The sequence below is a fragment of the Hoplias malabaricus genome, chromosome 3 (assembly GCF_029633855.1).
Source record: "Hoplias malabaricus isolate fHopMal1 chromosome 3, fHopMal1.hap1, whole genome shotgun sequence".
Lineage (NCBI taxonomy): Eukaryota > Metazoa > Chordata > Actinopteri > Characiformes > Erythrinidae > Hoplias > Hoplias malabaricus.
Window position 1 is genome coordinate 47,708,947 of NC_089802.1, and position 23,754 is coordinate 47,732,700.

At 38.0% G+C, this 23,754-nt stretch overlaps 1 protein-coding gene across 7 annotated transcripts in view; it reads right to left on the bottom strand.

The window, feature by feature from the left end:
* The window catches only part of rap1gapb (RAP1 GTPase activating protein b), a 73,101-nt gene that overhangs the window by 24,231 nt on the left and 25,116 nt on the right, over window positions 1–23,754 (bottom strand). For 3 of the 7 annotated variants that reach the window (XM_066666140.1, XM_066666141.1, XM_066666144.1), the window contains exon 2: window positions 9,343–9,378. Coding sequence is in view for 2 of the 7 variants with exons in the window: in XM_066666137.1 (XP_066522234.1) it covers window positions 9,343–9,378; window positions 15,085–15,128 (80 nt within the window). In the remaining 5 variants the exon portion in view is untranslated. Of the gene's footprint in view, window positions 1–91; window positions 158–9,342; window positions 9,379–15,084; window positions 15,204–23,754 lie in introns of those variants that run through there. The other 4 variants (XR_010801956.1, XM_066666137.1, XM_066666138.1 and 1 more) reach the window with 4 other exon arrangements.

A 23,754-nucleotide genomic window follows, 5' to 3' on the forward strand; every position in this document is an offset into this window, starting at 1 on the left:
CTACCACAACGCTGCTTAATACTAACAGCTGATCTTATCAGAAAGAGGAGAAGCAGAAACAGTGTGTGTGAGAGAGAGAGTGTATACTCACTCTGTAGCTGAGCAGAGAACACAAATCAATGTTCAGCAATCTGTTCTGCAGCTAGCAGCCTAACAGCCAAAAAAGACAGCTGACAGACAGAACAGTGTTCTCGTTCTCTCTCTCTCTCTCTCTCTCTCTCTCTCTCTCTCTCTCTCTCTCTCTCTCTCTCTCTCTCTCTCTCTCTCTCTCTCTCTCTCTCTCTCTCTCTCTCTCTCTCTCTCTCTCTCTCTCTCTCTCACCACCTCTTTGTCCTTTTGTAAACCATCTTATTATCTGTGTATTTTTATCTATTAAGGACTGTGACTCATTTCTTTTTCTTGTAGAGGATTTTTTTTCTTTTTCTTTTTTGTTGTTACTGGCACAATTAATCTTGCCTAAGTGAACACTATTTAGCATATGTCTCTTACCAGAGTGTATGTGCGCCCCCGTGTGTGTGTGTGTGTGAGTGAGTGCAAGAGTAATTCAAGCCTGAGTACTTTGTAGAGGACTACAATTAGACTACTACTCAGTCCTCTAATCTAGTTCAATAATATACTGTGGAGCCTAGAATGTTCCCACAAGCCCAAGTGCCTCTGTAAAATCAGTTCCACACAATAAGAAACTGCATGATAAAGTGTCATAATTCACACAATTCCCAGAGCAGCACACTCTCAATTACAAAACCTGAAATAAATAAATCAGAGCTGTACTTAAAAACAAAACATTTTCTTGCGTTTTTTGAGTTTATAAACCAAAAGCAGTAATAATTGACCATTTTCCAACTTCCCATCATGCCTTAGATGTAAAAAGGCAATTAATGTCTTGGTGTTTTTAAGCCAGATATATGTAAATTTACTTTGTCCTAAAAAAATTCAATGTAACTGTAATGTTCTTCAGTGTAAATGGATGAGCTAACTGACGCGAACTGATGAGAGGTTTAAGTACAAACACTGGCATTTGTGATATCATTGTATGTACTGAGGATACTTTGAAACATTAAGAATGTTTACAAATGACATTATTTTTTGTTATTTAAACAGAGTAGAGGTCAGTTCTCGAATACTGGCCCTTTAAAATGTCACTAAATTTTCTAAAACTCCAACACTGCTCGCAGTAGACATACACACAGGCACTATACATTGATACAAATTAATTTGTAAAATTCTTCTAATATCATATACTTTCCAAGTGCACTGCAAGTTTCACATCATGTCCTATCATACCAGTGTGCAAAATAGTTACCTATACATTTGCAGTACCAGTTCTTATGAGCATACATTCATTGATTGTTTGCAACTGCTTATCCAGTTCAGGGTCAGGGTGAGTCCAAAGCAAAGCAGGAACACACTCTGGAAGGGGGCGCAAGTCATTCGCAGGGTGACACACACTCACACAATATGGACACTTTTAAGTAGCCAATCAACATACCAATGTGTGTTTTTGAACCATGGAATGTTTTCATGGGCATTTTCCATTTTTATTTTTATGTTACCTTGTCTTAAAATGATATATAAGTGTCTTGCTCACCTATTCTATAAATAAGCAAATGCCAAATTGGGTAAATAGAAGTTGTTATTTTAGTTACAAAAAGCAGTAGCTGTAATCAATAATATTTTGTTTATCTTATATATGCAGACATTTATTATCATTTCTGCTGCAATAATATTTGTAATATTATACCAATTTCTCTGCATTAGCTTGATTTTTACTAATATGTGCTGGTGCAAATTCATTGCAAGAACCAAATTCTGGGGCAAGTTTCAACAGTAAACCCAGACTGAATTATGTGATGTATAATTGTTCACAGCATGAAACCAAAACACCAAGGCTGGTTAACTCATGACAAACCAGGCTTACCTGGTAAGGACTAAATTTTAATGAAAAAGTCACATTGCAACATTCATTCATTCATTATCTGTAACCCTTATCCAGTTCAGGGTCGCGGTGGGTCCAGAGTCTACCTGGAATCATTGAGCGCAAGGCAGGAATACACCCTGGAGGGGGCACCAGTGCTTCACAGGGAAACACACACTCACTCACACACTCACACCTACGGACACTTTCGAGTCGCCAATCCACCTACCAATGTGTGTTTTTGAAAATAAGTATTTAAAATAAGAATAGAGGTACAGGTTCAATATTCCAATGTAAAAATAGAACATGGGAGGATGATGTAACTCAACATATTAAAATCACTCTACTTTGAGACATTGTTTTGATATTAAATGATAAAAAATAATAATAATAATTCCATTAAAACATGTTGGCTTGGTAAGGAAACATGCAGTTAGTCATTGTTCTTGAAGTACTGACAATATCCACAATATGCTCAGAGAGTTGAAGGGGTTAAATTATTTCCTTCTTTGTTGTTAGGTCTTACCACAGGTGATGAACTTTAAGCTTAACCATTCCCGGCAGACTCAACCTCTTAATGCTCCCATTATTCCTGGTCCGCCGCATCTCTCCAAACCACTGCTTCACACAAGCCAGAGTTAGAGCCAGCACACACCTCTACAAATCCACTGAGGCTTACACAGCTCCTCTTGGTTTTCTCTCTCCACGCCTCAGTGAAACCCACTGCAAATGAAGTTGCTGTCTGATTGTTGGGTTCTTTGTTGGCTGTTTCACTCAGCAGAATGTGACAGAGAGGTCAAACCTGTTTGCAAGTTTTCTTTCTTAACAATCGTAATGTTGCCTCGGGCAAGTGTGTATGGATCTGGTCTCAGGTGGACAAACACAACCCTACCCTCAGGCCCGAAATAACTGACAGAAAGAAGTATAGAAGAACAAAGCCAGACCAGTTACTACATTTAATTCCAGAGTTTAGGAATGGGAAAATATCGGAATCAAATGCACTTAAACTGTTACCTCATTAACAGCACACATTTATTGGATTTGCCACTAAAAAAAGTCACTAGAAAAAATAGTCTCCAAATGTGTCATTTAAAAAAAGTTTCCTCCCACGGTCCAAAAACAACCAACTGGCAGGTGGATTGGCAACTCAAAAATGTGTGAGTGAATGTGTGAGTGTGCGTCGCCCTGTGAAGGACTGGTGCCCCCTCTATGGTGTGTTCCTGCCTTGAGCCCAGTGATTTTGGGTAAGCACTGCGACCCTTAACTGGATAAGAGGTTACAGACAATGAATGAATGAACATACTCAAACTAAAAACAATAATAGTAATAATAATAACATCAACTAAATAAAAGTTAATTTAAACATTGGATTAAACAAAGAACAGTGAAAATTAGCAGTGTAAATTTTCAATTCAGAAATAATATTGCTTCAGCACTGCCATTGTGCTTCTCTACATATTAAGAGTTAGAAGAATCTAAGCCAAATATAATTTCTATTTTTCATAACAAGAGCATGGCCTAGTCTACCTCCTGGTATAAAATAAATGTTTTGCCAATTATTGGTCTGAAATACGGGCAAAATTGAAGCATCTACCTGATGCCATTAATCATTCAAAAAGCAATTATCTGCCACTACTGTTATAAATCTGATTACACTGAGCATCACAATCTGAAAAGATGTGGAGTGGTCAAGAAGCTGTTACAGTGTAAAGGAATGGCCAGTGAGCTGAAACTAACAGCTACAGCTGAACTCTAAAAGTATTAAAATACGTTCTTGCATATTTCTTTGAAAATCTGAAAACATGGTTCCTGAAAAGACTGAAAGATATAATGGCAAATGCAAAAGGGGTGGGGGGCGGTGTTTCACATTAAATCCTGTAAAATTACTTATGTTTAAATGCTGAGCTCTGTGTATAGGTTTCTGCCTGTTTGACTAGAAATCTTATAAACGATGGGTGGTCTCCAACATATAAGCAATACATAATGGCCTAGATATGACTCAGTAAGGGCTTTGCTGTTCATTAATAACAAACTAAAAAGGCCATTTGTTATCAGTAGCAAATCTCAGCTATGTTTTTCAGACATTCACTCTAATTGACTAGAAACAAGTAGCCATGCCACAAAGAGAGCAATAAGGGTCTCATTAACCTTACTGGCGCACAGATTGTACACATGCCAGTTGGTGAGGGGAGACATGCCGAGCTCTGATTCAGGTCACAAATGTGAGTAATTCTCATAATGATTATAAAATGGGTCTCCAAGTCTCCTAATGAAGAACACATTTAGTCTGTTTTTTTTTCTTTTTTGTTGCAAAAAAAAAAAAACACTGTTACATACAAATCTGGCTGATTAATGCTTCTCTTTCTTTTGCGCACCCTCACTTTCACACAAACATACACACACACACACACATTAGCACCAGTTCAGACTCTGTCACTCCACGCCCCTCCTTTCAGCAGCAATTGAACAAGTTAATGAGGCGATAACTCCACTTGAAGAAAAGAAGAAATCAATCTCAATGCTTAATTTCTCTTAAGATTACAGTTTGTTTACTCACTGTGCTGTATTTAAAATCAATGCTTGTCCCTTTATGTAAATGTAGTGACTTTTTTTATCCCTGGAAGGAACTCACTTCAGCAATGTTATATCATCTTCAATCACTAAGGTCACTGTAGTGTGATTTGTATTATTACAGAAATGTACTCCCAAAAGAAAAGCACTGAGTAAAGATTGATTGAGGTGTGTAATCTTGAAATGTTTCCATTACTCTTCTATGACTGAAGCCTGTAATATTTTATTATAAAAAATGAAAGACTTCCCAATGTAATTATTTACATTGAAAATTATGATTTATTTTCTCTAGGTTTGGATTATTTAGACAAATGAAAATAATGAGTTATAATTTCAAGAAAGTCAGTCATGATTTCAGGGCATTGAGGCATCATTGTGACAAATACAGGAGTTGGACAATGAAACTGAAACACCTAGTTTTAGCCATGGGAGATGACCATGGGGGATGTTCAACTTCATTTTCATGTTCATCAAACCAGTCTTGCTGTGTGTATTGGTGCATTGTCATTCTGATACACGGCAGAATGCCGTGGGAACCGCCTTCAGGATACAATGTTTGAACCATTGGATGCACATGGTGTTACTGGTGCAATGTACCATTAATGAAGATTGGCCACCAGGCTGGTCCAATTTAGCCATGAAACTCCCCCACTAAAATGACAGGTGTTTCAGTTTCATTGTCCAACTCCTGTATAAGCAGTAGTTTAGGAAAATCCTCTCAGTACATAAACCCAGCTTTATACAATTTTTCTGTTTATAACAAATGCAATTAGCAGGAGAGTTATCCACTAACTGAATCAACTACTGAAAATGTGGAATGTCTTTCCTGTTTATTCCAATCATGGTTAGCACTTGGGCTAGATAATGCAAGTTAATAAATGCAACCCCAAAACCCCAGCTCTCCTTGTAAACCTGCTTCTCTAATGAGATTGTAAACTGTGCCCTACTTCCTGTGAGGTCCTCCCAATGGGCTGATGAGATACTCTCCTTTCTGTCTGCCAGCTGCTTTACTCCTATATACACATACACACACCTGATTTCCTCTTTTTTTATATTCAGTATGTAACTCAGCAGTACGGACCACACTGTAATCAGGTATCTAGGCCATGTGGATACAATAACAGCAACCAATTCACTGACAGTAATGAACTCTAACTGCATTTCTAGCTGAAACAGATTCAGGTCAGTTTGGAGGTCAGCTGGTTCTGTACAAGAGGAGGAAGCCATTGTTCCAAATGTACCAAACTGCTCTTATAGGTCACGATAGTGAGTATTTCTATTACTGCTCACACCACGAAGCTCACTCATGGCTATTCTGATGTTTCTGACAACTCAGATAAAAAAGCAAAATGTCTTAAAGCCTCATTTCACACAGCAGGAAAGGAGAAAATCGTCCAGAGCATCATATTCTGTGTGTGAAGTCTTCTCTGCTCACAAAGTCTCCTGGGAGAAGCAGAGTGTACTTAGTATAGTAGGGTCAAATGAGAATTGTACAAGGCAACATATTGAGCTATTGAAACATGGCCTGAGGGTCAAAACACCCCACCATCTTCTGTCTAAATGCATCGTCTTATGTCTTATCCTGTTCAGTAAGCATCCATTCAGACATTCTGAGCTGTGATCTGGCTAAAAGTGTTGCATCCTATTACACATCTGAGTCCAAGTTAGTGATACCACAGCTCTGTGACTACATCCGCCCTGCTGAGTGGGGGACTCTTTCAAAGACAGATTAATGAGATCTAGACAGAAGGTGGAAATTATAGATAATGTTTTCTCATTTTTCTTAAAAAAATATTTCTCAAATCTCAAATATTTGGTTCTGATGCCTAATTGTTACTTGTAAATACATTGTATGTTCAATAAACCCGTTATAATTTTGGATTTTGGCCACCAGGTCTTAATTTTGGTCACAAGATTCATTGCTTTGATCACCCCATTTTTCAGAGCAGTTTTTAATATTTTTGCCAAATATTCACATAATATCAAGTTTTCAACCTAAGTAAAGCATTTTTGTAAAAAATACATCAAAATTATTAAACACAAATCCTCTGAGCTTGGTTATGGAGGAGACTACGAGGAGGCCTTAGGCAGGAATATATTTGTCCATGTACATGACTGGTATTAAGAATATAAGAAAACCTGATATTGACCTAGACTTTCGTATTTCATTTTTATTACAGATCAGGTTCATACAGCATATATTTGATCTAGAAACCCTGTAAAATTTTCACTTGGACCATCATTCCACTAGTTTGACTGCTACCATTCTGTTGGAAATCAGTAATAGGATTGAGAACTAGATGTTCAGGTAGCAACTCTAAGCCTTATAAGACCCTGCAATTAGCCTGACAGTAAAAACATAACATTTCTACAACAAATCACTGTCCTTCATACACAGTTTTTCCAAACTAAGACTTGCATAACAATTTCCATTGCCTGAAAACTCCCTCCTATTGTTAGTGTCCTCACAATCCACCCACAGTCGCTGCTTATTCATATTCCAATCACATGGCTCTGCTTTGGGAGAGGACAGACATATTTAAGAATGAAATTTACAAGACAACACATTTACTAATGCTCCTGTCCAAAACCTGCAGTCGCCCATATATCTAAAGACTCCTGGTGAATACCAATAGCCTCTTTCAATCCAGGCGTATTCCTTTATAGCTTCTTTTATAACTAGGACAGCACACTTGGGTATTAAAATGTAGGGTGTGGGAACCCTATATTATTTATGGGTGCCAAAAATATGGAGCCAATATCATCAAGTTTAAGCTTATTACCAACACCTGTTGATTGATATGTCTTACTACAACCCATAATGAAGGAGATAGACGGCATGACGTTTCCTGTCTCTGCGATTTAGCAGATCTGAATAAATTATTTAAATTACAATGGCATCAAATTACAGTACAAAAATGCACAGGTGACTTTAAAGTGGAACAAACAAATCACAAAAAAGACTGAACATATAATCATCAATTTTAATGAAAATACAAAGAAAATACCAACAAATCTCATTTCTGATTCACCTTAAACATGAAGGACAGATTTGTACCTGCTGGTGCTGCCTGATGTGCACCAGCTGACATCAAATGAAAGGATGTTTCATTCCTCAAGGTCTTTTTCATCCTGTTCTACTATTTTCTCCAAGACAAATGTGTCACAAGCCTTCAAAGCTGGAGTGACACTTGAAGCAGTGTGTAGTGAACAAGACAAGAGCAATAGAAGCGAGGGGATGTCAACAAATGCCCCTAGTGCTCCCTCGTAGACTTGTTTAATCAAGACACGTCTAATCAATCACACTTTTACTGATTTAGCACAGGGCAGACTGAGGGCCTATGATTCAGAGGATTGTGAGGGCAAATTACAGCTTAAACAGAATGGTAGACTGATGAGTACGATTGATCTGAGCAGCGTTAATCACAAGAGCATTGTAGCTTTCAACAGTACTTATTCTGACAGTGCTACTGTGCTGAGCTTTCTCTGTTCGGAATTATAATGATATGCATATAGTAAAAAGTACGGATGAAAGAGGACGACTTGTATGTTCATTTTTCCACAGTGACACATCTGAGAACATGGTGTGTGTGAAATGCTTTCTTTGCATGCTTAGTTCCAGTAACAACTCAGTGGCTGTTACAATGACTCAAGATCAATTTTGTATTATTAGGATTGATTCTGTTTTTTATGTAGTTTAGTGCCTCAATTTAGAGATGCGTGAATAGGCTTTTAGACTATGATATAGATATCAGGAGTGTTAAAATTGGCCTTGTATGAGTAGTTTAGCATAAAATTCTTCTATTCACAAATTGTTCAACTATTCACAAGTTGTGCTGAAAAATATACTTCAGTAACAAATTATTAGTTAATCAGTTAAAAGGTTTAGGTTCATCTTATAAAACACACTAAAACCAGGACACAGTGTGGACCTCTGTATTTTATATAAAATTTCTACACGCACAAAACAAAAATCTGCATAAAAAATATAGACATTGAAAACTTTTAATGACTCTGTGCGGCTGAGACACCCAACAGACTTCAAGATTTAAAGAACATCATTAGGCTTGAAATGTATGCAAATGTGGCACACAGTGGAACAGTGCATGTGTGTGTGTGAGAGAGAGAGAGAGAGAGAGAGAGACATTAGAGTTGCACAAGAGCTAAAGAAAGTCGGTCTCTCTCAGGAATCTGTTTACATTAATATGCACAACAGGGTTCATCTCTGGTAAAACACATAGGAACCTTAACTCAGCCATTATTACATTTAGCAGAGGTGCCCTCCAACTCTCTTTCAACCCTTCAGTCCCACGCACTGTCCCAATTCTATACACTCTTTCACTGCTTATCCAATAAGAGAGTTGTGAGTGTAGTTGTAATGTCAGTGGCATATATATGCAAGAGTGAAAATGTACACAGAATGTATGTTTAAAGGAACACTAGGTAATTTTGGTATTATTTTGCGCCTGTAATTCACTTTTACAGCACTCTAGTTAAATCAAGGGGGAGTGGGTGGTTTGGGTGGTTTTCTATCCTCCTCCAAAAGTTACATAGTGCAGTTTCTGCAGTGCCGAGCCCTTAGTAGCAACACCAGAGTCTCTATTCTACATATTACAGATAAGAGAATTTTGTAATTTAAAATTACCTCCTAGTGTTCTTTAAATGAAAGTTTTGGCAGTGTAACAAACACATACTCAAAATTTGAAGTATGAAGGGTGAAGTATCTCCTGAGCTACAACTAGCTATAGTATACATTTTTGAAGGAGAGAAATCTCCTTTGAGATTTTTAACAATAAGAAAAAAAAGTAGTCCATAGTCCATTTTATGGTATTATTTAGAAGATAAAAATGACTCACCAATGACTTCTAGCTTTGATGAAAGCTTTGTCCACGCTGCAAAAGACAAAAAAAATGTGTGTTATTTACCACATTTGTCATTATATTCATTCTTTAACTGTTGTTGAAACATAGTCCTTTTACTTATTTTCCACTCTCTATTGAACCTCTTCTCTCTGAAACAGTCTCTCTGAGCCTGCTGAATCCTGAAGGCCAATTAACCTAGTGCCAACAAACTTAATGGCCTATAGCGCAGAATACTTAAACTTATTGTAACAAGTCAGTCAGCCTCTTGGGTTTCTGAGGTCTCCCCTGCTAATGAGAAAGCAGTGAAGCACATCATTACTGTGAAAATGCCACTGCCAGAGTTTTCATTTGACAAAATATTTAAAACTAAATATTGTCTTAATTTTCATTAGATAGTGTACAAAAATTACTCAAATTTTCTGTACTTCATTCTGCTAATGTGCCTTCACAATGCCATTATACAGCATGTCCTGGTACACTCACACAGTAAAAGCGGGACTAAAATATTGAACAGGGCTTTAAAGGCTTGGAATGTTAATGAGAATATCCAAGGCTGGCTGAGTGGACGGCTCCAGCTTTACGAGGCAGCTGGCATTCTGCTCCAACCACACTTCATTTAAACTACCACAGCTTAAAAGCACACTTATTTCTAGAACAATGGTAGCCTTATGACTTGAGTTGCTATAAAACTGGAGAAAGCAACTTGACCCTGTTTTAGACAGGGCTCTCAATGTGAGAAACAACAGTCAATAAACTGGAGTCTTTATCTGGTACAAAATCATAGAATAAATGTTCTCGTATTCTTCAGATCATTTATTACTGGGAGTAATTTAATATTTTGTACACTCACAGGCCACTGTATAAAAAAATGAATCTACTTTGCTTGTGTATAGCTGATATTGATAGATATCATTTGGATTCTACTGGTACACTCTCAGGGAAGTCTCAGCAATATTGCACTTGTATCAGCATCAAAATCAGCACCAGTGTCACTGCTGAGAATGAACCAAAACATAATTGTCATAGAGGGTTGCTGACAAATTGTAACAGGTGGGATACAGTATTTAAATGTACACTTTATTCAGATTAGCATCATTTAATAAACATTCATCCTCAGAATGAATGGTTAATTTTCAGATAAAAAAAAAAACGGTAAATATCGGAACCATGAAGTCAGTATATGTATGATTTATGTGTTTATTTTATGTAAATAAGTATGGATTATTTTACCCTCTTTAAATTCAGCCAGCATTCAAAACAGTTTTCTACTCAGCTAAATATTAACAGAGTTAGTGCACTGCATTATGCCTGGAGATTGGTGCAGTAGTGCTTTCAAAAGACCACTAGGTGTCTCTGCTCCGCCAAAAGACTTTAGTAACGTTCCCCTTTTTCCATTTCTCAGTCTCAGTATAAACCACAAGCTGAGAGAATTGACTTGGAGGTGTGTAAGGCCAGTTGCTGTTAAGTGCTGATCAAAGACCTGTTTGCCCTTCACATGTCCAAACTATTCTTATTCACAGCAAATACATCATACAGTGCACAGATCAGCAGACAGTGCCAATTTTGCACCCTGCTGACCCCACTGTTTGTGTCTTGGTGCTTGCAGTGTAAATGTCAGAGCTCCTCAGGCGGAGGCAAGCGTCAGTCAAAATATCCGTGTGTTCTCATGGATCTTGCTGATGGGAGGGAAAAAGCACTACTGTTGTGTCAACAGCCCACCTCCAAACTAACAACAAGCTCACAAATAGAGAAGGGTTGATCTGACATGCGTCTGCTTTCAGAATCTCATGTTTCATTTTGTTTGTAGGTTCCAAATGAAAAACAAACTTACAACTTGTATATAGTGTACATGTTTATGCCTCTTAGGTTAGGATGAGTTAGAAATATGGAACCCCTATAGTTTCAATAACATGCCTGCAGTGAAAACATACACAAAATGCCCATAACACATAAAAGATCCTACTATGCTAATCCTGTACAACTTCCTAGTATTTAGTTACTGACCATCTGTTTTTAGTACACTTTGTTACTATTTTATTATTTTGTTTTTGATAAAATGTTACTGATATGTAACTGAAAAATCTGTAGGTAAAGAGAAAGCTTTATGTTGTCAGCTTTATGAATCTAGTGGTTACTGAGGTTATTTCTATATGAGGTGACCACAGAAATAAAACTCTTTAATGTTAGATGACGATGTTAGTTTCCTGACTTATTTGTACAATGCAAGATAACAGTTCTCTAGATTTTTAGCTCCTGATTTACCCAGTGAACAAGCCATCATCACAAAGGAGGAGCCACCACTTAGGTTTGGGTGATATAACAGTATAATGTGGTATTTAAAAATATGCACAATATCTCAAATTGAGGACAGTATTGTAACATTATGATATAATCATATACATCATATATACAGGGTGTGTCAAATTTCTGGTCTGTGTCTGACTGATATCAGTGCAAGGCCAAAGAATTAATTTATGTGGATTTAAGAGAGCCACTGGAAATATCAAATTCCGAAAACGGGGGGGGGGCAAGCCCAGTAGCCCACTGCAGTTATTAGTTTAGTGCTGAGTTTGTGTTAAAAGAGAGAGGTAGTAAGCTGAAAACAGACAAAACACTCCTAAGACACTTCATTCATCTTCGTGCTCACAGGTATGAGGCTTTACCCTCTAAATATGTGTGATTTGAACGGGAGTTCACTGGAGAACTATGTGCTGTGGTGTGCTAAATCTGGCCCAGCTGTGCTTCTAAACAGGGTAGAACTATCTTATTTTGCTTACTTTTGAAATTTTCTGTTCCTCCAGCACCAGCTGCTGAAATTTGCTCTCTCAGAAATGGGTTTTTATCGTCGACACGTGTCAGTGTTCACTGTCGGGCTGTGCTGAGCTGAACCACACAGCGCAAACACTCCACTCCACAAAACCCTTCACTCGAATTTGTTATGAGTTATGAGCCCTCTCCCCGCACACACACACCCACCCATTGTAATACCATATACCATGTTAATATTTTGATATGGTTTGACTGTATGAAAAATTTACTGCCCACCAGTGGCACTAGCATCGCTATCAGCATCTGCAGATATGTAAATTTCACACATAATTATCAGCCCACAATTTCCAAACAGGTGCAACATTAGAGAATTTTACACTGTATATTATTTGTTGGCGGCACGGTGGCGCAGCAGGTAGTGTCGTAGTCACACAGCTCCAGGGGCCTGGAGGTTGTGGGTTCGATTCTCGCTCCGGGTGACTGTCTGTGAGGAGTTGGTGTGTGGTTGGTGTGTGAGGAGTGGGTGCTCCGGTTTCCTCCCACAGTCCAAAAACACACGTTGCAGGTGGATTGGCGACTCGAAAGTGTCCGTAGGTGTGAGTGAATGTGTGTGTGTCTGTGTTGCCCTGTGAAGGACTGGCGTCCCCTCCAGGGTGTATTCCCGCCTTGCGCCCAATGATTCCAGGTAGGCTCTGGACCCCCCGCGACCCTAAATTGGATAAGCGGTTACAGATAATGGATGGATATTATTTGTCATTAAATAGATATATGTGTTATTTCATACATGTCTAACAACGTCTTTTTCAACCAAGTTTTTGAAATTTATTATATATAGAATAGTTAAAAAATGTAGTTTAAAAAGAGCCATCAAACTGAAATATTTTTACTCTGTAAAAATATTTGTAAAATTGGTCTCAAATAATTTAACCATTGCATAAATACACAGCTAAACCTCATTTCTACAGTCACTAAAAATGTGACCTCAACGAAGCATAAAAAAACCTTTAGCCCTGATTTATGAATACACTGAAGGCCTTCAAGCAGCAAAGAAGTACAACAACATGCAGACGGCTTTTTGGAGAGGAGTGTGTTTGTGTGTGTGTGTGTGCCATCAATACAGTATACTCTGTGTGAAAGCACAGAGATACAAAGAAAAACTCTCTCTCTAACTCTCACACACGTGCAGCCACATGCACACTGCACTTACTATGACCTCTCCATTAGAACCAGGACTTTCACATGAACAGTCAATGTGTTAAATGAAGACTGAAAGAAAGGATGACCTAGAGCACAGCAGTCATAATGAAAGCTGTTAGTTTAGAGCAATGTGTGTGCATGAATGTCACAGAACAGCAGGCTATGCCATTAGCACACAGCCATTTATAATTTTCAATTAAAGCCTGATGCAGCGCTCAGTGTCAGACTAACAAAAATATAGTACACAAAACTGCTGTTATAGGTTAATCATTGCCTCTGCTCTGAAAAGAGCATTCCCATAAAGAGGCTGGAGATGACAGCTAACTGTTTTCTGGTGCCAGCTGTCATTCCTAAGTCCTTATTGGAAAAAAGACGGTCAGTTCTATGTTTAATGTAACATGGCTAAAACACTTTATAAGCTTCAGCAGTTTAGTATTAACACAAATAAAGAATAAAGCAACATTAAAATGCCCAACTGGCTTAAGAGTAATGTACATGACAAATAAAGAAATGGCTACACCAATATTGAACCTCTCGTGATGTGATCTGGATGTAGTTTTTTTGCCACAAACCCAAGCGCAACCTGTTGTTATGCATACTTTGGATTTTTATAATATTTCTGTCTTAAATAACCTGCAATCTATTTATTTCTTCAATATTATGCTTTAGGTCTTTACAAGCACTTGCCTGCAATTTGCCCTAATCCAAGTTTAGTTTAACAGTGGTGTGTCAGTAGCCATAGGCCTGTATTTATTTAGTGTTATATAGTGGTGTTTTATGACCAAGTCTTTTTTCAATCTGAAACTGTCTTAGGATAAAGCACATACAAATATGAACCTAGATCTGAAACCCTATTTGCAGCAGAGATATGGGGGTTCTAAGAAGAACATACGGTTGTTTTTGTCTCAATTGCAAAAAGAGAAGGTAATGTTCACACAGGAAAACTGGTTTTAAGGGCTCAGAGCTGCAAAAAAAAGCTAATAATAACCACAATCAAGATGAATACTATTTAAAAAAAAGACAATATTAATTTTTAAGTGTGGTTTCTATATCAAATCAAGGCCAGCCTCCAAATATACACCCTGTACTAAACTTGATTAAACAGTTTCCCATACTCTTCTCCAAATGGTGAGTTTGTTTAGCAAATGAATGTACTCAGTGGAGAAGAGCAGACACTAAGTAGTCTGTCCTTGATGTCGTCTCATTACTGAATAGCTTGTAGACATTAACTCAAGGCTAACTCTTGTTTAGCACTGACCTTGGTAGCAAATCACAATGCTAATTTAATACTAGCAAGAGGGGTCTGGAGCCAAAAAAATATGTTCCTGTCCAAAAAGTGTGGACAATTTAACAAGTGTGGACTGTCATCTTAAGTCTTTAAATCTTAAAGATCTCTACCTGAGCCCAGTTTCACTGAAGTTAGATTCATGTATGAAAAAGAAACCAGAAGCTGAAGGGGTTGGAAAAAAATAGCCAAGATTTTCCAGTGTAATTTTTAGATGGCACACTTGCAGCATGTGGTCAATTACTAAGGACAACAGAAAACCTCTTCACTATAAAAACAATAGCTGTTAGGGAGGTGCAGAAGGAACAGGTGTTGGAAAACAAACTCACTGAAATTATCTGCTTTGGAAACTTGAACTATGACTGAGATGTGACAGGCAGTAATTAATTTAAAAAACCTTTGACCTTTAGAAAAGAGCACATTTACACATACATGTGTACACACATACTTGTAAGCTTAAGATTCATTACAAGTGTTATTCTTACCCTCCATAGGCTCCAAAAGTGAAGCTCCTTTTCCTGTAAGCCATGGTGTGGAATAACTGAAATTGTTCAAACCAACTCAGCTACAAACACATTAACAGTGAGTTATACCCTCTCACTCTCTTTCGTGCTCTCTCTCTCTCACACATACACATAAACACACACACACACACACACACACACAGCTGAATGACTCAATCTGTTTGCTAATGTCTTGCGCCTCAGCCTCCATGTCCCACCTCCTCAACTCCCATTATCCTGAGCTGAGAAGAGAGGTGTGTCCAGTCCTATCAGTATCCATGGCTATGAGCAGGTGCTTGGGTGCAAACTCACTGCCTACCAGTCAGGGATAAGCAGGGAAGCATCAGCTCAATCTCTTTTTCATCCACTAGGCTTATGGCTCTGTTCTGATTGCCCTCAACCCAAGGGAAAATGGAACACTGGTTCTATCTAAGACTGGTTCAAACCTGTGGCAGCCTTCACAGGTGAGTGAGGCAGTAAACAATAATCCAAAAAATATGTTAGTTTCACCCTTATAAAAGCTATTATAAAAATAAATGTAATTTTAATACACCTCTTTTACATTCAGTGTCATACTCAATTTTCATTTTTTTAATGGTGAAAATGTAATTAACAGTGTTCTCAAAACTGCCATCATCACACACTGTAGCAAACAAAAATGTTCTAAAGCATTTGAGTTTTAGTGTGTGTTTCCCCTGAATGTCACTTGATCCTCAAAATGAACAGAGCATGAAGCAGACAAAATATGAAATGCTGCTGCCCATATTGTTCTAGGCTAACAATATTCATCACCTCCTGTGTTTAGTCTTTGAATTTGGAAGCATTTCCTGCTGCTCTCATTCCCAAAAATCCAAACTATTCGATGATGCTGATACTCTGGGATGGCCAGTCAATTGTACTGAAAACACCAGCATTTATTTTTTGCTGGTTCCTTTTCTTCTTATTTTTCTTGACAGCTACAAACCCTTGCAGACCCATTAGTGTGTTTACACTGGTAGAATGGACAAAAACTTGCCATTTTTTTCATTGCGCCTCCAGTCCCAGTAGAATATGTGTGTAAAGCCACAAATAGGTCGTCTAGGTCTAACACAAGAGGTGACTGCACTATACCACTAAGGAAACTTGTTTTTGGCCAGACTGCTTTTTCCTTCCGCACATCATATGACTGGAGTTCTCTTCCAGCTGAAGTAAAAGGGTTGACAGCTGTTGGTTTGTTCTCCAGAAGTCTGAAGGCATGATTATTGAGCAGACTCAGATTTATATATATATAACTTGTGTGTGTTTAATTATGTTTTTGTGAGATTGTTCTTTTATCATCCTGCTGTTCCAGCCATTCGGCTAAATCATTTACATTATGAAATTATGATGTTGATTAATGTGTATTGTCCCTGCTATTGAAAGAAATAAATAACAAATAACAAATTCTGAAGCAAGACTGATTTTCTTTCTTTTTCCCCAATGCAAGAAACAGCTGTAACCCAGGGCCTGCCTGGATGCTAATAACACATTTGCTGCTATGTTCCATGCCTGTGAGGGCTGGAATGGGGAGGGAAACTCTGATATCATTTTGGGCAGGAGTTCAGGGCGGTTGGATAGGTAAACACCAGAGAACAAAAGGGTGGAGATGGGGCAGAGATAGTGTTGTCACGATACCAAAATTATGACTTTCGATACAACACTGGCCTAAATATCTTGATACCGATACTAAATCAATACCATGGCAAAAACCTACAACATCAGAAAAAGTAATGTACTTTCTCTACAAGCTGAGGGCTGGTATCTGCTTGTTAATTGTGACGCCACACGTGACATTTCACCATTTATGGGTCCAATTGTGCCTTCGGCTCATGTCATAAGACTTGTTCACTGTTAGAATAAAGCAGAATGCCTCAATCAATTATGTGATCTCAGTTCAGGAGTTCAAAAAAGGGAATACATTCAATATAAAAGCAAGCAAACGTGTCTTTGGCAGCACTCTTTGCACATTCACAGTTCATTCTGATCTGTGTGAGCTGCCACACGGACCGACTGTGCTGCTCCGACTCTGGAGCAGAGAAGCCGTGGAGAGAAAGTTGTCTCTCTCGCTCACGCTCAGTCCTGGTGTTCTAACGATTTGTGCTACCGACGGTTCTCTTCTAATAAAAGTAGCTAAGGTTTAGAAAGAAGGTCTCTGGTGCTAGTCTGGCTTTTTTTTGTTTTTTAAATAACTCTTTAGAAGGTCTGAAAAGTTGCTAAAACTAGAGGCAAAATCATTAAGGGAAGGAGAGGAGGCCAAGCGCTGCGGGCGCACACACGTTGGAAATACTGCTCTTATTTTAAAAACACTCCTTCATAAAGTACCGGTGCTCATTACATGGGGTTTTTGTACCATTTTTAATGATAAAGCATTGAGATACTTTTCTAGCATTGGTATACCATGCAACACTAGGCAGAGGTGGGAGAGACTTTGCCTGTCATGGAAATGATGTGAGCTTGGAGTACACAAAGTGCTGAGGGGAGATGTTTGGGAATGGTGCTACACTCCCAAAATTTTTATTATTACATAACTCCAATTATAAAATGACATCACACATGATCATAGGTCCCTGATCTACAATGACCAGCATTTCAAGCACATAGCCTCATACAACAGCACAAACACAGCCTTCTGTGCTAGGATGCTAGGATGTTTACTGTACAGTTACTCAGCATAGCACCTTATCTCATCTCACATCAGCTGACATTGATGAGGGTGTGTGTAAGGAAACATCTCACCCCCCTCTGTTTACATTAGCAGGCACTGAGTTCATCACAGGTGATGCACAAAATACTGAATCCAAATATAAACAAACAGCACAGGTGCATATCTCATTTAGGAATTTACAAACTATTGATACACACAATCAGCTTAGAACGAACCAGCTAACGAAACACGTGGCATGGGGAAACATAAAGACAAAAGATCTAGGATAGTGTACAGGAGTATTTATGTGAAGAGCGACTAACCCATCAGTTTTGTACTCTCTAGTTCCTGTGTCCTCATTTTGCCCTGGTAAGAATGTTCCGTACCTCGTCCTCCACTGACCGCAGATTCCATTAGATTTGACTGGCGTGAGTTCTGCTCACTCAGGCCCTTATAAATCATATCAGCCAGTTGTCCCCATCCTGAAGGTGACTAGACATTTGCTTTGTCCTTGGAATCAAAGCTCTCTCAAAAAAAAAAAATCAGCACACTGATCTCTCAAACACCAGTCTAGCAGCTAAGGGTCAAGCAATGTAGCTAAACAAATATAACATCATAAAAATGAATGTGTTTTCACCAATATTCACTATGATGCATTCAACAGCTAATACTTACAATGCAGTTAAAGCAGCTAATTATACATTGCTGCTGTTTATAGGCTCTCATACTTTTATATTTTTATGATGCATGCAGGTACACAGTGTCCTAGAAGAAATGACAGTAGCCATGATTTTCCTTTTGGACCCTTGCATTATTACCAACAGCTTTACAGATTAAACTGTGTTAATATTAGGAGTAAAAATTCAAAGATAAATCTGTGTAATAAACTTCTGCTAAGATAAACTGTAAAGATAAAATACCCCAATCCATGCAAGTGAACTTGATATCAATATATGCATCCACTAAAACTTAGAAATCCCTCCAAAAAATGTTTATATTATTTTTTGTTTGTTTTTTTTTACAAGAAGCAAACCATGACAAGGGCAGTGAACACCACAAATGACATTCTTAAACGGCTTAGTTATTATTCACCAGCACAGTCAAAGTTAAAATATAACCACAACACTGGCAAGGACAAACAAAGTCAGTTTCATAGCAGATGAATTTACAGAGGGCAGTCTGGTAGCCGTTGGTATTTGACCTCTCTTTCTCCAGGACAGACTTTGTCTAGACTGACTTGAGTTCTATAATCCCATTTAAATGCCACAGCACCACTGGCTTCATTGCATCAGATTCGCACAGCATCAGAGCTTCGCCAACTCCGTAATGATAATAATAACAACTTAGCTAAAGGCCATTATACATTCAAAGGGTTTATTATGCCTAACAAGGGCATGCTGCTTTCAGATCTACTAATACCTCTTTTAAAACAGATACATGAACTGTCACAAATGGTTGTTGTACAAGAAATTGTACAAAATGTTTTTCTATGATGTAAGCGCAGTAAAATATGTTATTATACATAATCATAACAGGTTTCTGGATTACACGTATATAAATCTAGCCATTTTCACGTGTCTGAAATTTCTCTCTCTCTCTCTCACACACACACACACACACACACACACACACACACACACACACACTATTTGGCTTTGCTCTCTCCAGAGACATGTCCTCTAGCAGGAGGGTACATAGAGGATATTTACCCTGGGTAATTTCAGAGCCACAGCCAAGAAGCACACATGGGGGGATAATTAGCCAGTGTCTGAAAGAGTCTTCAACATGAGGGCACAAAACATACACGCGTGCACACACACACACACACACACACACACACACACACACACACACGTGTCTCTCCTGCAGGTGGTTCACCACTGACAGCAAGAGGATAAAGTAAGCAATGAAGTAAACCCCATAGACCAAGGGCGGTACATCTTGATCAGGAACCCGTAAATAAACACATAGTATATTCCTAAAAATAAAGGAACCAAAAAGGGTTCTCTAGAGTGATGCCATACCACATTTGATTTCCTAGAGTATATATGATGGTTGAAAAAACAAACAAACAAACAGACAAAACCCCCTAACCTTGTTAAAGAAAAACAAACAAACAAACAAACAAACAAACAAACAAAACAATATTGGACTCTCTTTCTCCACTAAAGACACAGAACACTATAGCACTGTTTTTAAAGTTTTATTAATGTTCAGTCAAAATAATCTATTCATTTTCCAGCATCAGGAAACAAGGATTGAGTGTCCTTGATGCTAAGTACTGAGTAGCACCCCCTTGTGGAACAGTCCCTGGCATGAGTTAGTATGGCCCTGTCCCATTACTCACACACCTTGTTGGAGGGTGCCTTCTGAAGTGTGCAATATATTGAGTGTTGACTGTGGAGTGTCTTATATATTTAAGCTTCCCTAACAAGGGTGCTCACCAGCTCTTATGTGCACCTGATGCACTCTTCCCATTTTAAATGTAAAAACTGAATCTTTTATTATTTTCTTTATTAAGACTGATGTGGTTTGGATCAGGTTTTAAAATGCTAAAGTTAAGAGAAAAGCCACTTTTATCTTGCTGATATAAACAAAGCCAGGATGTCCGGGACAATGTATGATCGTGGAAATTCTGTTAGTTGTTCATACCAACTGAAGATTACAAAGATTACTACAAAACTGAAGATTTACATTATATTAAACGGACATTCAAGAAACTTGTGTACATCAGAAGACTTGTGTGATCATGATAGGAACTGACAAGATTGCAATTTACCTGCCCTTGATCCTTGTGCTAAAAAAGAAAAGGGCATTGCTGGGAAGTCTGACTGATAAAACCGCACTGTATGTAATGTAGGTAAATCCTCATTTTTAAATACTGAGAAACCCACTCACTCTCTGGTGTTCTGGCTTTAATAATCTGGAGTATTCACGTTTGAGTTAAACAAAATCACCGTGTAGATGTAGTTGGGTGAAAGGCATTCACAATCAGATTTGTCCAGTGTATTTGAGCTGTTAAAGGGGCAGACATGATAACTATTAATTTTGTACAATATAAAGTAAACAACAAAAATCTTGTGGTTCGCAGAAATGCCTCCACACATGAAGAAGCAATTAAGATAAACAACTTTCTAACCTTCAACGGTTTAGGTGTTCAGAAATTAGTTAAATTAGTGTAATATTAGGTAAAGCTTAGATACAATCCACAGTTAATCACATTTAAACAGTAGGAATGTGGGCATCTGATGGGACACGAGGCAAAACATGTCCCAGTTTTGCTCTCCAATCTCTGACCTCCTAAACACTTGAACACTCGAATTTAAGTACTCTTCATCTGATGGTGACAGGTGTTTGTCTACTAGGTCCTACGTGACAGAAATGACTCAATTTTTTCCATCATTTTAATCCTTTTTTTAAAACTAGTTTTTCTTACACTAAATACATACATACTCCATACTTTGTCATTGGCCCTGTAATTTAATAATGTTTTTATCATGATTATTCTGGTACTGATACTTCCAGATTAAACTTCTACATGTAGCATCAACTCTAACACTTCTGGTAGCTCTCTTCTGCATAAATTAATGTTGTAACAACATACATCTGGCAAAGAAATAGCGGAACATTTAATTTCTTTTGACTGACTGAAAGAGAAAGAATAGAAATATTCTGTATCTGATAAATGTCATTCATTATTTACATAAATATATTACAATACAATTGTTGTCATTGTTTCATTTTAAATTTCACTCCCAGTACCCAAGTGGAAGCCAAATATGAAAGAAATGCACTGAACTAAATGGCCTTTTACTTAAAGACAAAGTAAGACAAAAAATGTAATCAAAAACAAAAGAAGAACTAAAGTGTTTTCGTATCCTGATTCCATTTAAAATTCCAAATACCCCTCAAAACTTCACAGTCTGAGTCTGACGGTGGGCAGTCAATAACACTGAATATCAGATAAGAGAATCGAGAGTGACTTTGCTGAGAGCAGAAAGAGAATAGAGAGATGAAATGGAAAGAGAGTGATCACAGCTTCAGAGAAAAGCTCTTTTAATAGAGAGCCTTCAGCACAACAGCAAGTGTAGTTACCCAGCAACACACTGCATTCGCTGCAGTAAGACGCGAGACTCCGCTCTCTACTGGCCATATCCAGATACATCACCTCTCTGACAACCCAGAAGCTTTCAGCACCTTGAACAGCAACAGAACGGTGGCCTCTCTCACAAACATACACACATAAACACACACATTCAGACACATTACTGTGTTTCAAGTCTTAGCAGCATGGGTCCTCTGTAGTATGACACTTCAATTTACTGCTGCTGTGCTAGGCACTAGAAGCCAAGCAGAAAATGTACACTTATCACAGGGCAAATAGAAGAGAATGAGCCTCTTGGGATCTGATCAGGGAAAAACTGCAGCTACTAGAATCGCATTAATCCAGTGTATATTCTTCCTTATACCTGACTGCAGGTATGGAGGCCAAAACTATTTTTCCATATATTTTTTTTCCTGGACTAAAATGATGCAGCAGAAAAAAACAATGCCAATACATTTCCATTCATTCACTTATTTATGTGTATTACCAAATATAGCCTGGAAATCATTTCCTTTTTGGTGTAGCGTAGTGGGCAACAACATTGCCCTCAACATAGCAGAATGTGGTTCGATTCCCTGTAAATACCCTTGTGAAAGATCCTAAAGTTACTTCCAATTTTGTATAAGAGTGTTTACCCAATGCTGTAAACAAAAAAGTCAGCTCAGTAATAACACTTCAGTTTGACCACTGATGCATTGTAATTTATAATTGCAAAACTATGCATAACAAATCAAAAACCAAAACATGTTTGGAAGGCTGTCCATATCAGTGCTTGTAATCTCAACACCTATTCATAATCCCCCTAATTAGAAGCTTATCAACCACCCTGAAATCACTCTCCACTGATGTTTTTTTTTTTTCATATTAATTGCCCAGTCATGCAAAAGTTACAATATATAGTGTAACCATATTTCAAGTGGAAATGCAAGTTGAAGTGAAAGGTTCTTGACAAGGGCTGGGGTACTGTCAGATGTGTGTGATCTATGTGGCTGCTATGCTCTCCACACACTCAGCTCTATCTCTCCTCTACAGTGACATCTTCAAAGCCAGCGGCGCTGTTTCATGCTTGACTGTTCAAACTGACCAATCTCTTGTCCTGCTGTGCGCGCACTCTCGTGTATCGCTCAGCTCGAGCGATCTCTACCCCTACTGTGTGTTTGACCTCAAGATGTGAAAGAACTCCTCCGGCGGTCCAAAGCTACTAGACATCAGAGCCAAGCAGTAGGTGTGTCTGTATCCCTGTGTGTGTGTGTGCGGGTGTCAGGGAGACATAGTTGTGTGGAATTTTTGCAGTGAGTTTATTCATTTGTGTCATTTTCAAAATCAAGCTATTTTTTTTTAATTAAAAAAAAAAAAAAAACAATTTTCTAGAGACAATAAAAATGGTGATGTCATGTTTCTTGTTTCAATGGATTTTATATTGTTAATATTGATGTCAGAATTGTATCGTATCAACCAAACTGAAGAAATATATCATGATATAAATATTGGCAATATTGTCCAGCCCTAATGATACTGCAAATATACTGTTTAAAAAGACAGTAGCAATAACAGCTCCATTCTAAAAATAAAGATGTGTTAAAAATGGTCATGGAAACATGAACTACAACAGTGTGTTGGTACATAAACACACAAATTGAACATCAACTTTGAGGAAATATAAATGAGACTGTATTTCACGTTCCTTCATTTGAAGAAACTTCAGAATGGTCACATGATCAATGGCCACATGAGCAATCCAAAAAAATAAATGAAAAAAAGGAAAATAAATCAGATTTGATGCTTTGCTCCATCAAATAAACAGAACATAAATGTCAACCAAGACAGCGCTAGGATGCTGAAGGCTAAATAATTTTACACACTTAAGTGAGTAAATGGACTTGTC